Source organism: Apteryx mantelli, chromosome 12 (genome assembly GCF_036417845.1).
Source record: "Apteryx mantelli isolate bAptMan1 chromosome 12, bAptMan1.hap1, whole genome shotgun sequence".
NCBI classification, from domain to species: Eukaryota; Metazoa; Chordata; class Aves; order Apterygiformes; family Apterygidae; genus Apteryx; species Apteryx mantelli.
The window spans coordinates 13775163-13791656 of NC_089989.1; the positions used below are offsets into that span (position 1 = coordinate 13775163).

The following is a 16494-nucleotide window of genomic DNA, read 5'->3' on the forward strand; positions in this document are numbered from 1 at the left end:
CCGCCGCCGCATGCGCGCAGCGCCCCGCAGCGGCCCGGGCGGAGGTGCGGGCGGCGGCGGCGGCGCGGGGGGCGGTGGCCCGGCCCGCGCCCCGCCCACGGCCCCGCCCACGGCCCCGCCCACGGCCCGGCACCGGCCCGGCACCGGCTCCGGCACCGGCCCCGGCTCCGGCACCGCGGACTCTCCCCGCTGGAGCTTCCTTTTGCGCGAGGGGAGCTCTGTACACCTCCCGTGCCGTTGTTTGTTTTCGTTTATATTTAATTCTGTCTCTTTTTATTTATCGATTCTTATCTATATTTCATTCTGTTTTCATTCAATTTTTGCTTTCGTTTATTTTTACTTTCACTTTTTACTTTATTTATATTTACACTTTATTTATAGTTTCCCTTTATAGTTTTACTTCTGTTTATTTTAAAATTGATTTATGCTTTATTCATTTGTATTCTTTTTTTATTTCGTGGTTTGTAATGTCCCGCCCTTGTGGCGTCATGCTGTTCTCACCCAGCCCTCAGCGTCCTGCGGGCTCATCCTGGGCGCCGTGCATATCAGACTAAAGAGAGAATGTGAGAAGGGGATGTCTGTCACCTTGGTCTCCAGTAGGTTGGGTATTAAAAGATATTAGTGACCATTGCGGTGTTCAGGACCAAGTCGGATGGGGCCTGGGGAGGAAAGGAAGGAAGCTCATTACAGAGAAGGTTAGAGGATGGTCTTGTGAGTAGGACACCAGGCTGAGAGCATGTTCAGCTCCTGCCTCAGCCTTAACTGCCTGCTGGTTCCTTTAGCAGCTGGTTGGCCTTCTGCGTGCGTCCATTCCTTGTCTCTACTACATTGGGGACAGTGCAGGAACGAACACTGCTAGCAATGCTGAGTTCTTGAAGGAGCGAGGTGGTGAGGGCCGTCTAAGTACCTACAGGGATGGGGGTGCATGCATGCCCCCCTTGACCAGTTTGCTTCTGATCTTAATGCAGCCTTCAGCTCATGTGTCACCTGGATACCTGTAACTTCACAGGTGAGGCAAGGGGGTAGCAGGGGAAAGAGGAGTTTCAGTGCTCACCCTCTCCATGCCCATCAAGCACGACACGACCTTTCAAGGGCTTACCTTAGCAGTTCTGGTGCAGGGTTGCAGGGGCTCCGTGTGCCTGCATGTGCTCCTCCACATCTAAATTTAGCATTGGTTAAACCCTTATATTGGCAGTGTAGCAGCACAATGAACAGAGCTGGACTAGAGAATAGCAAGTGGCTGCTGTCTTCTTCAAATTGTAATTAACCTGTATATTCTTAAGGCATTTCATCTTTAACCTTGGGGGGGTGGACATCAAGATTATGGATGTCATGTGCCATAAGGCAGGAGTGCTGCAGCCAGGTGAGGACACCGAGAAGCTATTTTTATGTATTTTTCAGATTTAGAATTGGGCTCCATCTAGTGATCTTCTCTGGAAGAGTCTTTACAAACAGCTTCTGTGCTGTTAGTCAAGTAGCCATTTGTAGCCATGGAGTACAAAAGCAATGATAAGAACTATACAGCGGAACGTAATGTGTAAATGTGACTCATTTGGCAGCTCCGTATCTGCTCTGTGGAAGCATCATAGGTGTTAACCCCAGTACAGATACTCTGTATTACTCAGTACGTTACTCCCCTGACTATTGCACTCTGATGCAGTGATTTTCAACTTGCAATTATTAGATCTGTGCAGCTCTGTTGATTAGTCCAAAGGATCCATGGAAGATGACAAGTAAATCAAAGTAGTTAATGTGTATGTGAATCAATTAAAAGAGCTTTCACCGTCAATGGAAACTTCTTAGGGGCCTACATCGAAACATGTCCTAGCTAATGCCTGGGCTGTTTTATAGACAAAATATATTAGTGGTCAGTTTTAAATTGTGACTATTCAGCACTACTCCCTCACTCTCACTGAAAATTTTGCCTCTCATTAGCATTGCTAATGCTCATGGTAATGCCCAAAGTAGGGAACAGAACAGGGCACCTGATTTGCCAATGCCCCGGATCTCGTGTCCTTACCTGTCCACGGTCACTATAAATTGCTGCCATTCCAACAAATCAGGTGTTCACACAAAGTTTATACTGATATGACTCCCCAGGGTTAAACATTGCAGAATTAGGAGTTTGCAAAGGCAGTTACAAGCAATATTATTATATAAATGCTATAAATAATGTTATATAGATGGGATGAAATTGGTGAGCGATAGGATGTAGTTAACAAAGTCGTCAGAGAAAGCACACGATAAAGGCAGGGAGGTAAAAAATCCCGAAAGGGTGAACCGCAGGTAGTCCCTTAGGAAAGCTCACCAACACAACAGCACCATCTACTGATGCATGTGTGGCTGAGAAGGCGAGTGGCCTGGTTCCCCTTTTCACTGAGGTTAAGCCATGCTGCTTCAGCTGTATGGTTGGACATGTCCGTAATGCTGTAGAGTTGATGGAAATGAGAATGACATCCAAAATCATAGTTCTCGAGAGAGGTCTGTGTGACTGGGGACCAGATTTACCTTACGCTGTAAAGAAAGTTACACCTCAGGCTTCCGTGCATTCGTAACTTGTCATATTCATTGTCCCTAGGATAGCAGGCATGTGATGACCTAGATGATAACAGTGTGGCATCTGTTAGGAACTTCTCTGCTTGTATCAAATGGTGTGTTTCTTCAAAAACTGCATTCCCGAGTGACCTGGAAGGCCATCCTGGGACTGTCAGACAGTGTTGCCCTACCCATTGCTGCAGGATCTCTTCCAGTTAGAGACTATTGGGAAATTAACTTCTTGTGCTCCATTGCTGCATAAAATGAAGCATCATGTTGTGTAGGTGGATTGGCAGAGTTATGACGCTGTTGATTTATGATACTTTCAGGAAGAACTCCCTGTCTTTTTTTTTTTTTTTTTCCCTACTGAAATGGAAATGTCCAATGTATCTCCCTGACAGCCTCTGTAAATAAGCTGTGTCCTAGTGCTCTCACTGCACCAGAGAGCCCGGAACTCAGAGGACAGCAACCATTAGTGGAGGAGCAGGGATGGAGCCTCCCGAAAGCTTCTGAATGAGCAAGATGAGGTATCTCTAATAAGGTGTCTGAGTCCAGATTTATAAAAGCAACTGTCCTGCACTCTTTTGTATTTCCCTATGGAGGGACACACGTGCTCATGGGGAGGAAGCAATTTTGAGGAAGCAGCCCGGGGTAATTAGGACTCACACTCCAGACTGTATGAGACTGGTGATCTTGAGACTTCCCCTTCCTTCACTAGAAACTGGTTTATAGCTAGCATATGTAATTCTTCCTAGAAACCATGTTATAATCCCAGTGTAAGGCAGAGAATATTAAGAATAAAAGAGAAGTTGCTCTAGCTTGGTAAGCAGAAAGCCTCAGCTTAACGCCATTGCCTGCGAAAGAGCTAATATAAACCTGGCCTTTCCTCAGCAATGCAGAGAAAGGAGCCAGGCTGTTTTTTTCTTCCTTTTTTTCTTCTTTCTGATAAGTATGAGGCAGATACCGCCAGAGGAGAACTGGAAGACAGGGGAAAAACATGTATATAGTCTCTGTTTCAGCCTACTGTGTATGTGATAGACTAAACTAAAGCACCTAAAAGAAGCCTCTTTTCTCCTCCTGCTTCTCACGTTGTTCTGTAGAGCTGCCCTTTCCTTCTTTTAATATCACAGACACAGCAGTTCCTGGACAACTTCCTGAGAGATTTAATAACCACCCAATCAGACAAAGATGTGTCCTCACTTCAACTTTACAGTACAGAGTAATTTCTGTTTGGTGAAGTCTACATAATGCATCCCAGAATGTGGATTTCTCACAGGACCAAAAAAACAGTCACAGGAGGCAATGTTTCAGAAAAACACTTCACTGTATTTTCAGCTGATAGTGGTATTTTCTTCATTGTAATTGCTATTTATCTCCACAAGGTGTTGTTATCAAAGGACTAACTTCTGTACAAATCACTTTTGTGGATAACTAAATTCAGGTGACTGTAGATTTGGGTAAGTATTATTCCTCCAAAATATGCCCTCCCAAAAAGAAGACGATTCAATGACATCAGATTTCCTAGCTTTCCAGATGAGAGCAAACTGAGATGTTTCTTTTATTTTTGTTAAGAAATGAGATATTTGAAAGTCTGAAATGGCTTTGATCCCAGTTATTACTGTGACTGAATTGCCCTAGCAGAGCAAAAAGGCATGAAAAATCCCCAGTCTGAAGCCAAAATCAACCTCTTCTATTTAAACAGTAGTGCTGTCTCTTTGTAAACCAGATATCTGTGATATCCAAGACATGATGAAATCAGTGTAGGAACAGCATGTCCAAATTGCATGCTGGCTAAAATACTAAGCTTCACAGGGTTAATACATTAGTTTAGAGAAAGGGGACTGCTGCCCCAAAGCTTATTGCAAGATTGAGGCCTTACTGTTTTTTCCCCCTCTAAACTACTTTTCTGATGTGGGGCAAGGCAGGAATAGTTGAGCTGATAAATTCTATCTTAAAGGAAGCTGGTCTGTGTCGTTGCTGTTGGGCTTTTGGGGGTAAAACCAGGATTTAATATTTAATGTACAATTTAGAGATTTTTGTGAGGATGAAAGAACTTTTGCCATTGTGGGCTCATAGCCTGTAGTAGGACTGGTTTCTCAAAACTTCGTAAAGCAAACGGCAATAAATAAATAAAGCCGCCTTTTGGAATGAAAAGTGTCTCTCGGCACAAGAAGCTGCCGTGGGCCTGCCAACATTTCCTCCATCCATATCTCAAAAGGTGTCTAACGCAGCTCAACCTGCCAGAAGCGCAAAGAGGAGCTGCAGGATCCACAGTGTCGGTTTTTGATCATATGAAATGTAATTCCCAGGGATCTCTAAAACTGGCGTGTGAAAGCAGGCACAACAGCCGTCGTGGGAAATGCTTCCGCAGCCGGACGGAGGGACGATTGCAGACAAGGTGACAGCCCTGCGCCCGTGTGCCTTGTTGTCCTCAGCGGGGGTTAAATTGGTAACCCAGCTGGTAACTCCAAGATGTGACCGACCCAGCACGCATGTCCCTCCCTCAACGCTTGTCAGAGAAATGATTAAGCTTTAAGCAGCTTAAGAGAAGGCTATTGCACAAATTAATATTCTTGGCTCTGGACAAACTGGGTTTGGACTGGAAAGGCCGGGCTTTACGAATGCAGGAGCTTCAGAACAGGCGCCCCCACGCAGAGGTTTGCAGGTATCGTTGCTTCAGACACCCCACCGGCTGAGCCTAGCAGAGTCCTTTGGATACTGGAGCACCTAAAGGCTATTTCGGGACCTGCCGAGCGTGGTTAGAATAACATTGAATAAGCACTAACTGAGCAAAACTGGAACAAATGTCTGGGGGAAGTGATTAAAAGTTTAATACAAGAGCGTGGGGTACTTTAAGCTGTTACTTAATAGTATCAGATTGCCACATTGCTACTTCTGAAAACAGTCTGTGAAGGAGACAACTTGAGAAGACTTTCAGATATTGAGAAATACTGTCTTTGTCACTGGTTTTAAAGGTTTTCAGCACATGATGTTTGTGTTTTGCCTGGGGTAGAGATATGCTTTATACTCAGAAAACCTATCTAAGAAGAAAAATCAACACACAGAGCAAGAGAATAATTTGTTTTTTTGTGCTTTGGACTAAATCTGGCTGTGGTCACGCCAGTGTACAGTGAGGCTGTCTGATATGTGGGCTGGTGCGGGAAAGGCTTTTTAAAGTTTATGGTGGGTGAAATTAACAGCAGGGTGGTATAAGGCCTTATTAATCACGACTCACACCGAACTTTTAAGCTCTCTGCCCTGCTCAAATTTGTTTCTGGTCATTGGCAGCACAGTGAACTGAGCTAAGAACATATCCAGGCAATATCCAGTAGTGAACCAAGAAGTTTGGAATTTTCTGCAGCCTTTACTGTTTCCAAGAATAGAAATAAGGCATAAACTGCCTTCTTCTAGCTTTAATGTGCTAGCTGCTGTACCGACCGGCTGCTTTGGTCAGGTGTAGGCTTTCGGGTAAGAGTTACGCGGAAAGAGCAGAAGTCGGGCTGGGAATGGAAGCAAGAAATGGTGCGATAGATTCGATTTCTCAAATTATAAAATACAGAAAAGAGCTGAGGGGAGAATTTAGAGAGAAGCTTTCTAAAGGCTCTGGTCCCCTGAGACTGTGAGCTGGGAATAGGATGGTAGTTATGTGTTGCAAAGAGAAGGAAATTACCATCCAGGACAAATAAAACAGCAAATACATGCAGAAGCCTTGGGAAGGAAAATAAGAGCAAGCTGCTGACTACAGAAGAGTGTTATTGAAAATTTCCAGCCTGGGAGCTTACAGTAATATATAGGTTTCCCTGAGACTGCCACCGTGGGAGGCAGTATAAAGCCTAAAAAGGCTGGAAGCCAAACCTGAGGAAAAAAAAAAAGAAAAAAAGGGCTGGAATTAGCTGTGTTCCTCTGGGATCCGATAAGCCCAGAATGAGTGAAGTGAGTCAGAGGACCGGGCCCTTCGGTAGCTGATCTCTGTGAAAGCCCGGAAGGGAAACCTGGGGCAGAATAGCCGTGGGGCCACTTCGCACGGTGACATGCGGCAGACCTGCGCCTCCGGAGCTGAACTACTTTCCATCCCTTGGAGAGAGGCCTCATTAGCCCTTTTAATTATTTTCCCGACTGCTAGAACTGCAGATGCCATAATGTTACGTAAAATGACAAATGTATTTTTAACTCGTAAGGCAAGTGAACTTTCAGTTCTTTCCAGTGATACAAACGCAGCTACATTTCAGTGCGTGACTCATCTTCACATGTACGAAAAGCTCAGCATTTCACATCCGTATAACTGCGCTCTGGGCACCGGTGATGAGTGACAGTTGCTGTGGGAACCATCACTTTTAATACCCTGACTGAGCATTCAGCTGTGCAAGGAAATAGCGACTGCATATTTGGCAGAAAAAAAAGGGTTGCGTTTAATATCAGCGCCGAATATTTTGGTAACCAGGGCGCTAAAGAGCTGCGGCCCGCGCGGTACTGCTTCTGCGTGCTTTGCTTTGGGCTCTGAGTGCTTAAAGGCGGTTGATGGGAGCGGCTGTGTGAAGCCTTGCTCGGCCTTAACTCCGCGCGCGCGGGGAGGCGCCGGTGCGCGGGAGCTGCCGGTGCGCGGGAGCGCGGCGCCGCCGCGGGCTGGGCGCTAGGTGGCCCCCGGCGCCACGGCGGCTGCTTTGTGTCGGGAAGCTGCGCTGCCCCGCACCCGGGGGAGGGCTGCTGCCGGCGGGCTCGCAGCTGCGCCGCGTGGTCGGGGCGCCGCGGCTCGCCGCCGCCCGCCCGCCCCTCCCGCTCTGGCCGGCCCGTTTTCCCGGTGAAGGGGAAAAATACGACAGGTGCTTAAAAATTACCCCCCTCGGCGCTGAGCGCCTGCCCCGCCGCGTCCGGCCAAAGGCTGGTGCCCGCGCAGGCTGGGGGCGGCAGCGGCGCCAACCGCCGCGGCCCCCGGAGCCGGGCCGAGCCGGGGGGGGGGGGGGGGGGCGAGCGGCGGCGGCGGCGGCGGCGGCGGCCTCCCCTCGGCGGCCCCGCGGCGCGGGGAGGCGGCGCGCACCTGCCCAGGGCGCCGGGGCGGGCCCGAGCCGCGCCCCGCCCTCCGGGACGCCGCACCGGGAAGCCTCGGCTCGCGCCGCGCCGCGCCGCCACGGGCAGGTAACCGTCCCCCGGCGGGGCCGGCGGCCGGGCCCCCCGCCCCGCTCCGCTCCGCCCCGCCCCGCCCGGGCCCCCCGCCGCGGCCCCCGCGCGCCGCGAGCGCGCGCCTCGCCTCGCGCCGCCTCGGGGCTGTGCCGCGCGCCTCGCCTCGCCTCGCCTCGCCTCAGGGCTTCGCGGGGGCCGCGGGAGCCCCCCGCCCCCCCCCCCGAGCAACCCCCCCTCCCGGGGCTGCCGCCGTGGGGGCAGCGGCGGCGAGCGGGGCTGGCGCAGCCCGCCCGCGGCTCCCCGGGCGCGAGGGCGGCGCCGCCGCCTCGTGGCGGCGGGGAAGGCGCCGAGGGCGCTGAGGCCCTGGTTGTGGCCGGGGGCCGCCGCGGGGGCTGCTGCGGTGCCCCCGGCGGCCCTGCGCCCGCCCGCCTTAGCTGGCCCCCGTCAGCCCGCTGCCCGCTCCTGCTCGCTCCGCGGACGGCGGCCGTTCGGCAGCGGCGCCCCAGCGTGAGGCCCGGCTCCGCTTCGCCTGCCCGGCCGGCGCCCTCGCGAGCGACGCGCGGACGTTCACGGGCCTCTGGAGGACTTGGAGCCTCGGGACGGCGCGGGGGAGGACAGTTACGCGGATTTCTACGCAAAACAAGTTGTCGGCACGGATTTGTAAGGTCAAAGCAGAGACCACCACTTTATTTTGTTGTGCAGCGCTTAGCTGAGTAGGACTCTGGTCAAAGATTTGGCCTGTGCACTTACTACAGTAAAAATAATAATGTTTTATAACTGTTAACTGATAGATGTGTATATTGGAACCAGGGTAACTTTTATAAAGCTAAGTGATGTATACATTCCTGAGGTGAGCCTCCATTTTTAGTCTCTTTTAAGCCCGGCCATCTCCTTAAGAAAGGAAGGGAGAAAAGTGGTTAGGGGAGAGCACAGTTAATTCACGTAAACTGCTAATACTCACGTACATTTTTATTCAGGACTAAATGCCGAGCAAATGGACTTTTTGAAGTGCTTGGTTTGATCATCTAAGAGAAGGAGATCTTGCTGAGGATAACCCCCAGGTTGGATACCTCTCTAAGGCCGAACTCTTCCCTGATATGGAACAGAGTGGAGGTGACCAGGAATCCCAGCCAGAGAGTCACGCGGAGAGCAAGAGCAACCTAAAATCCTTGCCGGGGGGAGCTGCTCATGTCAAACTAGAGATAAAGAAACACGCGGTTACAGATGACTACAAACTCTCCAAACGGGTGCTAGGATTAGGAATTAACGGCAAAGTATTGGAGTGTTTCAGCAAGGAGACAGGGCAGAAATGTGCTTTAAAGGTATGTAGGCTTTTCTTCTTTCTATCCTTATTTATGTTTGGGAGACCAGAGTTCGCTTCTTAAATACCCTTAAAAACTGCTTGCTCTGTTGCTTAAATTTAACAAAGAGGGTTGCACGAAGGAGAACTTGAATCTGTGGTGACATTTGCTCTTGCTTGCAGTATTGTAGTGCAAACTTGAGTCTTTTCCAGAACGTTCTGTGTGAGTTTCAAGAAGAATCTATCAGTTGTGAAATTCTTGTGTTCATATTAAAAAACAAAAGCAAAAAAAAACAGAGAGGAGAGGCAGGGAGATGAGTGTCTAGGTCTGTTCTCTGAACAATTTTGCTAGGTTTTGAATGAAAATACTACGCAATACTTGGGAAGGAAACTATTTTAGATCTTGTGCAATGAAACAGGCCTAAACTGGGAAGTACTTAAATGTTTGTTAGTCATCTGACTTTCCCCTCTTTGAAGATTTATTGAAGGGCGTTATTGATTGCAGATGCAAACTTGACAGATGCAATTTATCATAAATATCTAACTTTGGAGGGAGGGTTTCTTTTGGCATTTTAACGGGCATTTTGAGTTGTTTACTGTCTTATTCTCTATTTTTGTGATCTGTTTCCAGGAGAGTACTGACATTATCTGTGTTTTCCCAGATAATATTGACAAATAAGATCAGTTGTTAACTAAAAACCAGTAGATATTTATGTTGATAAACATCACTTAAATAAACAGCGTGAAAAACATTCATTAGTGGATGTTAAGCTTACCTGCCTTTTGCTCTGCAATATTTGAACTTAAAAATTTCCCTGATGATTTTAGACCATATCAGTAGGGGAAAAAAGCAGCTCAAATGAGAACCAGGAGGGTTCTGTATTGTAAGTCTGAAAACAAGCTGAAGTAATAGTCAGGTGAGTTACTTAGGAATATTACCAAGCCCTTGCTGTAGTTATCTGATTAGCTTTCAGGTACTCTTCTGCTGCTTAAACCTTAAACTCTGCATATTTTTGGCAGATCTTCCGGTTGACCAATGACAGATTTGTTTTTCTGTCAAGGTCTGGACATGGTCTTACCTGTATCAAGCTAGAACTGCTCTCTCCAGCAAGGTTCTTGTACTTTGATACAGCAGACTGAAATACCTGGTATTTTGCAAAAGTTTGTCATGGGGAAACTGGAAGTTTGGGGAAGCAGATTGGGAGTACTGGGATTTTGTGCCTGCATAGGGGTGTGCCAGGCCATTTACAACTCTGAGCTGAGTCTATTAGTTGTATCCTTCTGTGAAAACAATGAGGAACAAGTGAGTTAATTCGAAGTGCTGTCAACACTGATTTCCATACTTGGCATACTGTGATGAAGGAAATCGTTAATACTGAAGCTCTTCCACTGTTTCTGAAGACTTCAGCAGGTTCAGTGTTGATTTATGTACCGTTCATATTGTAAAGGTTTTATCTGCAGTCATAAGGGCTGGAAGCTTTTTAAAATGTAAGTTACCACTCTAGAGCACAGTCCAATGGCAATGGATGTGCTTTAGAGAAAATTCTGTAGCTCTGGAATCAAATAGAAAATACATTCCTATGGATACTAGCACCTGTAAAATACAGTTTTAACTCAGTGCTGAGTTAAGGAGTTGGGGAGGAGGGATAAGAGAGCTAAAGTTGCTGTATCCTGACAAAACGTCCTGCCTCTGATGAAGAGGAGGAACCTATAGTAGATCCTCTAATATCAGCTTTAAAACTTCTGTTTAGCACGAATTGAGTTAACTGACTTTTTCAGAACTTTTAAAATGTATTAGGGGTGGAAAAAAACCCTTCCCAAACTGTAGTTTTGTCAGTGATAGGTAGTATATCACTGAAAGTGCATTAAATGTGTTTTCCCCTCTCTGCCTTCCCTCCCTCACTGCAGAATATGCACACCTGAGGAAACTACTGTTTTCTTCTGAAATGGCCAGAAATATTAAGATGTTTATGAGTTTTCTAGGGAGTTTAAATGGCAGATAATAGTTTTTCTTGCGTGTATGTATTTTTTGCCATTATGAGTTTAAGTGCAGAATAAAAAGTTAAATATGCAATTAAGTAAAACTGCCAGCAGCCCAGAGAGAATCTGCTATTCTCTCCAAAGATGGACTAATGAGAAGATTACCCAACAAGGAAGGATAAAAATTGTGTTAGGTTAATTGTAAAGAATAGAAAGATCATTTCCTAGCCCTTAAGATATTTGCAAGGATGAAAATGTTCCGAGGAAGTATTTCCATTGTTTCTTGAGAAACCTGAACCGTGCCATGCAAGTCTCTAACCATCTCCAGATGGGATTTAAGAGCAAACCATCCAAATAAAACAGTTATGGAAAAAACACGGGAAACTTGGAAAAATTGACTCAGAAACAGCTTCAGTTCACAGTTCTCTGTGTAGGGACAGTAGGCCCTGGCATTTCTGCCTTGCCATTGCTCACGCTTCCTAGGTGTGATGGGCTGGGGTTATCGTGCACATACAGGAATAGAAAGAGGAGGCTGATGAAACTGTTGCAGAAAGACCCTTGGTCTGACAGGTAAAGAGAAGAGAAATGTAAAGATCGAACTGTAAGTAGAAGGGGAAAAAAGGATTGCTGGGTGGATTTTTCTATAGGTTGCTTGTGCAATATACATTGATATCTCCATATATGTGTGGACAAGTACTTCAACTGTGAGCAGTATGCTCACTGTAATCTGCTCCTGGAAAAAGAAAAACACCGGTCCTGTTGTTGAAGGTAAAATGTAATAGTCTGTTCCCCTTTACACCAAATTTACTCATTAAAGCAGCTTCTGACTTGGCAGATGGCACTGCTTTCTGCCTGCCGGTTTTCTTTTATATGGGAACAAAGCCAACACAGCCAGGATCTGGATAGAAATTACTCAATGGAAGGAATTTTAACTGAGGTACTCATGAGGAAAGGGCTTGAACAGGCAGAAACATTCATCCTTAGAGCCATGTGTCAGTCAAGCACTGCATACTGTAACTGGGAGGTCCCCGCTGTCTCCTTTAGTTTATGCCCATAGTTGGAACTAGTTAGAATTTCACTAATCATTTTAGAGTGGGAAAACACAAGGCATCCTCTCAAAGATGCTGCAAGGGCTCTAGCAGTAGCTTTGGTTATTTTTCCAGAAGTGTTATGTGGCTTAGTTCACTCTGCTTGGCATTGTGATTTGCTACACATTTTAAAACGTGCTGTCAGCTTTGTTTCCGTTAGATTGAAATGCCACACGCACTGCTTTCCTAGTCCTGAAAATCTAATCTGGTTACTCACTTAGAAGCATAATGACATTTTGGCTGAACAGCCCTGTTTCCAGATAGTGAGAATGCATGGATTTAGAAGGGTGGAAGCGGAAACAAAATTGGTCTGTAGGACTGTGGCCTTCCATAAGGCAACTGTGTTTTGGTCTCTCTCTCCCTTTCAAATAGAAAACCTCAGCTCTCTTTCTGTGGTTGATCCAGAACTAGGTGTCAAGTGAAGTTGTAATTACTTTAGGCTGCCCCCTTCTGTTCGCTTTACCTTTTGGGGCTAAAATTTAACCTCCACTCTTTCAATGTTGTCAGCAGCCTGAATGTTATCTGCCGTTTTTCACACTCCACCCTCTTTTTAGGGAGAGAAGGAGACTGAAACAGCTGACTACCTGTGAGGATAAATGTGGACTCCTGCAACTTGCCTTCTTGTAAAAAGCCTACGGTTCCTTGCTTTCTTTACATTTTTCTTCCTTCATTACTCTTTCTTTCTTTTTTTGGTACAAATTCCTGTTAAATGACATCAAAATAATGTTTCAATGTATTTGATGGCCCACATTATTTTTGTGAAAGGTGGTAGAGAGGGTAGAGCCAGAGCTGGAATCAGGTAAGAAAAGAACAGAGAGCTTTCTGTTACTGGGGTATTGGGACTTTTCTGCATCTGCAGTTCCAAGATTTGGGTGGATGTTTCAGGCAGAGGATGTGAAAACAGTGTTATGTGTCCTTGACATACTTCTTGCCTTACATAAACAGATGTTGCTCTTTTCCAGGAGTAGAGAAGGGAAGGACAATTCAGACATAGCAGCAAAGCAAAGATTCTTGGAACTTCAGAAAAACAGAGTACATAGGTTTGTGAGTGTTTTGGTACTTTTGTTAAGAAAACTTTCCTGAATAACAGTCTAGCAGTCATAAAAGCGTGTCTTCCTAAGCACCTCTGCATACACACCGTATACTGTGGCTGCTTTCTGGTCATCAGAGGCTGAGGAAGTGTGAATGGACCTGCTAGTTCATGGTCCTGTACACTAGAATAAATTGTGAGTTAAGCTGTGACCTGCCTCGTGGAAAATGTCTTGTGCTGCTAAGTGCCAGCAATACAGCGTACATAGCTTGCTGATTTGAAGGCACTTCTTAAATACCCTGCTTTTTGCCTGAAATATGAAGATGATCAAGGAAAGGAATTCAGCAGATGAGGAAGCAATGCATACAGTGAAAGTGAAAGTTATTTTAGGCTGATGATTGATTGCAGAAGAGGAAACGTTAACAAGTTTTTTGGATGCTATAGATTGCATTTTTAGAAGAGAAAAAAATTATGCCAAATCAGGAATGAAACATTTCAACATTTTTAGAATAAGGAAGAATGTTGTACTAAGCTAGAAGTGTGGTGGGAATTGAGGGAAACCAAGTGTAATTGCCAGTTAGCTTTTGTGCAGGTTGAAGGAGTTCTCACTTTTACTTGAGTGATTATGTGTTTCAGGAGGAATTTAGCACTTTCAAGTGAAATATTCTGTAGTTCCCTTTTACCTACCATGTTTTGCAACCCTGCAACCTATTTATACTGGTTTATCTCATGCTACAGTAAATTCAGTGTCAGTAACACAGCTGAGTATGAGTAATAAGCTCCAGGAGCTCTGTGTTGGTAGATCAAAACCAGATACAGTGTAGAATGAATATGAGTTCAAAAAAGTTCCAGTTAAATGGTAGCCCCCAGTGTATGGAAGAGTACCTGGAGTATGGATAGCATGAGACTGGTTGTTCAGTCAGTCCTTTAGTGCCAATCTCAGTGAAGATTATGTAAAAATGCATAAAATAACATTCAGTCAGTTAAAAAGTGGGTCGTTTCTACTGCTACAAGCATTGTTTTTAAACCAATAAGTAAATCAAAAGACCTGAGTCCTTTAGTAATTTGTATCTATCTGGGCCAGAATGGCACCTTCCAGGGTGTCATTTGGACTGGTTAATTTAATCAAGGTGGATTTTATCTATTTACTTTCAAGATCTGATGCTCTTGACAGGTCTTCTCCTTATTTGAAATACATACGGCAAGTAAAAAAAAAAAAAAAAAAGATAGGTTTGGTTCAGAAGAATAAAACTGTGCATAGTAAATTCCTACTAGGTTCAATGGCAGTTCATTAGGCCTATAAAATGAAAACAGAAGGGCAAATGCCATAAAACCAGTGAGTCATCTCCAAAAACAAGCTACGCTGCTGCTACTTTGCACCTTCAGTGTTCTCTTCCAGTCTGCTAGCAAGCTGGCACAAGTTATAGCCTGATCTCTGTAGCAGCAAAGCTCAGGAAGATCAAGGTGTGTTCCCCTGCCTTCCCACAGATTCAAAGATTCAAGAGATTCAAAGAGTATTATAGGTATGTGTCTTATTTCAGCCCAGAGGAAGGTGCTTAAAGGGAGAGCATGTGTGCATGTAAGTCAGACATGACTAACCAGATGACACGCTCTTTGGAACAGAAGACCCTTCTCTTAATTTCTCCTTCCTCCCTTTGGAGTCTGAATCCTCCTGTTCCATTCAGCTGAAGTAAAACCTCACTAATTCATGCTCACTGGGAGTCTCAGTGCAGATAACTGGATTTTGCAAATCAGCTTTAGTGCAAGGGTACCATAAGCAAGAATTTTAAAGTTCATTTACTAGTCAAGTGTACTTCAGCTTCGTTTACTGACAGTAATACCATTTAGAGAGATGCCCAGACTGGAAAAACCTGATATCATCTTTTATGATTTGGGAAGAATCAAGGCCACACCTTAATGTCAAGGCTCACGTGCATCTTTCCCCCCCGCCCCGTAGTATATTATTCTCAATGTGTGATAGCAACCTGGTCTCATAAAAAGTGACTTCTCTGACAGCCTGCTGCCTGTCAAAACAGGAAAAAAAAAAGATTTTCTTCACGCTGTGTTAAATTGACGGGAAGAATAGAGAAGAAAGGTGTCACTAATACTGGAAACAAGAGCTAAGATGGGCCTGAGAAAACTTAATATATTGGTTTTTACATATAAAGATGATTTCATGTTAATCTCTTCACTGAATACAGTGATTTGGAAAAGATATATAATCATTGATTTATTCACATAATCACATGCAACACCTTGCATCCCCAAATGCTTTTGCAGTTACTATTTGCTTGACCGTGAAAAAGTTCCCATCTCTCATATGAGCATGTGTTTCCTCATTATGGAATTTTTCCACCTTAAATATCTCTCCAGAAGGTTAGCCTTTAGGATCAGGTATAATATTTGACTAGCAATAGTGTAGCTGCCTGCGTAGCTATCCTATTTCTTTTGGTACAGTAGAGTTTGTGGACGTGGCAATGTTCTCAAAAAGGAAAGTGGTAGAGATGTGGCCAGCGATGGAAGCAGAGAGTAGGTGACCTGTTTATTTAATTGGAAAACCGTGAGAACAACTTTCTGTTGCAACTGATGAAAGCTGGTGGTGCAGTCTTTTTGGATTAGAGCGTATAAATTGCCAGGATTGTAATACTTTACACAGACTTCCTAAGTATTTAAGATGATTCAAAGCTCCCTAAATGAGATTAAGCTATAACACTCCACCATTTTAATACCTCAAAAGTGAAGAGGGAGAGAATTCTTGCTCAGCATGCAGATCAGGCTTGGCCTCCTAGTTCCTGAATCTTTGCAATATGGCATTTTGCACTGAAGCTTTCATGACCTGTTTTAAGAGAAGAAGCAAATACCAAATTTGTAAAACTAATATTTTTGCCCCAAAAGTTTGTTTACTGACCTTTCTGAAAATAAACAAAACAAACCATCCTGAATGTGCCATCTTGAAGAGTAATTTCAGATGTTCTGGCTAAGGAACCAATCTTATTAAAGTTGCACTGTTCACAGATCTTAAGTCTTGCCAGTTCCAACTCTGGCTCTTCTCCATGGGCTTTTTCCCAGGATTATTTTTTCTTGAATCCTCTCTCTTACATATGCTTGTGTTCCAAGTAACAGGCCCTAAGGCAGCTCTTGGGATCTGAGTCAGCTAGGGTTGAGGACAGATTTATTATGCCCATTATAAGGGCAGAGCTTAGAAAACTTTTTTGTTTGTTTTTGGACAGTATTTCTAAATATATAAATACATATATATATATATAAACTGTTTGGAAGCAGCAGAGTGTGGAATGACTCATGCTCGGCATCCACTGAACTTTCTTGTGTGGTGAAATTTTGGCTGGTGCAAGTAGTTTGCCTGGGTGTGAATCAGCCGGGAGCCCTCAGGAAAGCACTTGGGTGGTGATTTGTCACCACAATTGGTTTCTATTACGCTGTGG

General features: G+C 45.2%; 1 protein-coding gene across 2 annotated transcripts in view; it reads left to right on the plus strand.

The window, feature by feature from the left end:
- Nucleotides 1–7623: 7623 nt before the first annotated feature.
- MAPKAPK3 (MAPK activated protein kinase 3) overlaps nucleotides 7624–16494 on the plus strand; it is a 49131-nt gene continuing 40260 nt past the window's right edge. Inside the window, exons 1-2 of one of the 2 annotated variants that reach the window (XM_067303276.1) lie at nucleotides 7624–7668; nucleotides 8631–8975. In XM_067303276.1, coding sequence (XP_067159377.1) covers nucleotides 8751–8975 — 225 coding nt within the window. In that variant the 5' untranslated portion in view covers nucleotides 7624–7668; nucleotides 8631–8750. Of the gene's footprint in view, nucleotides 7669–8172; nucleotides 8319–8630; nucleotides 8976–16494 lie in introns of those variants that run through there. The other variant, XM_013951947.2, reaches the window with a different exon arrangement.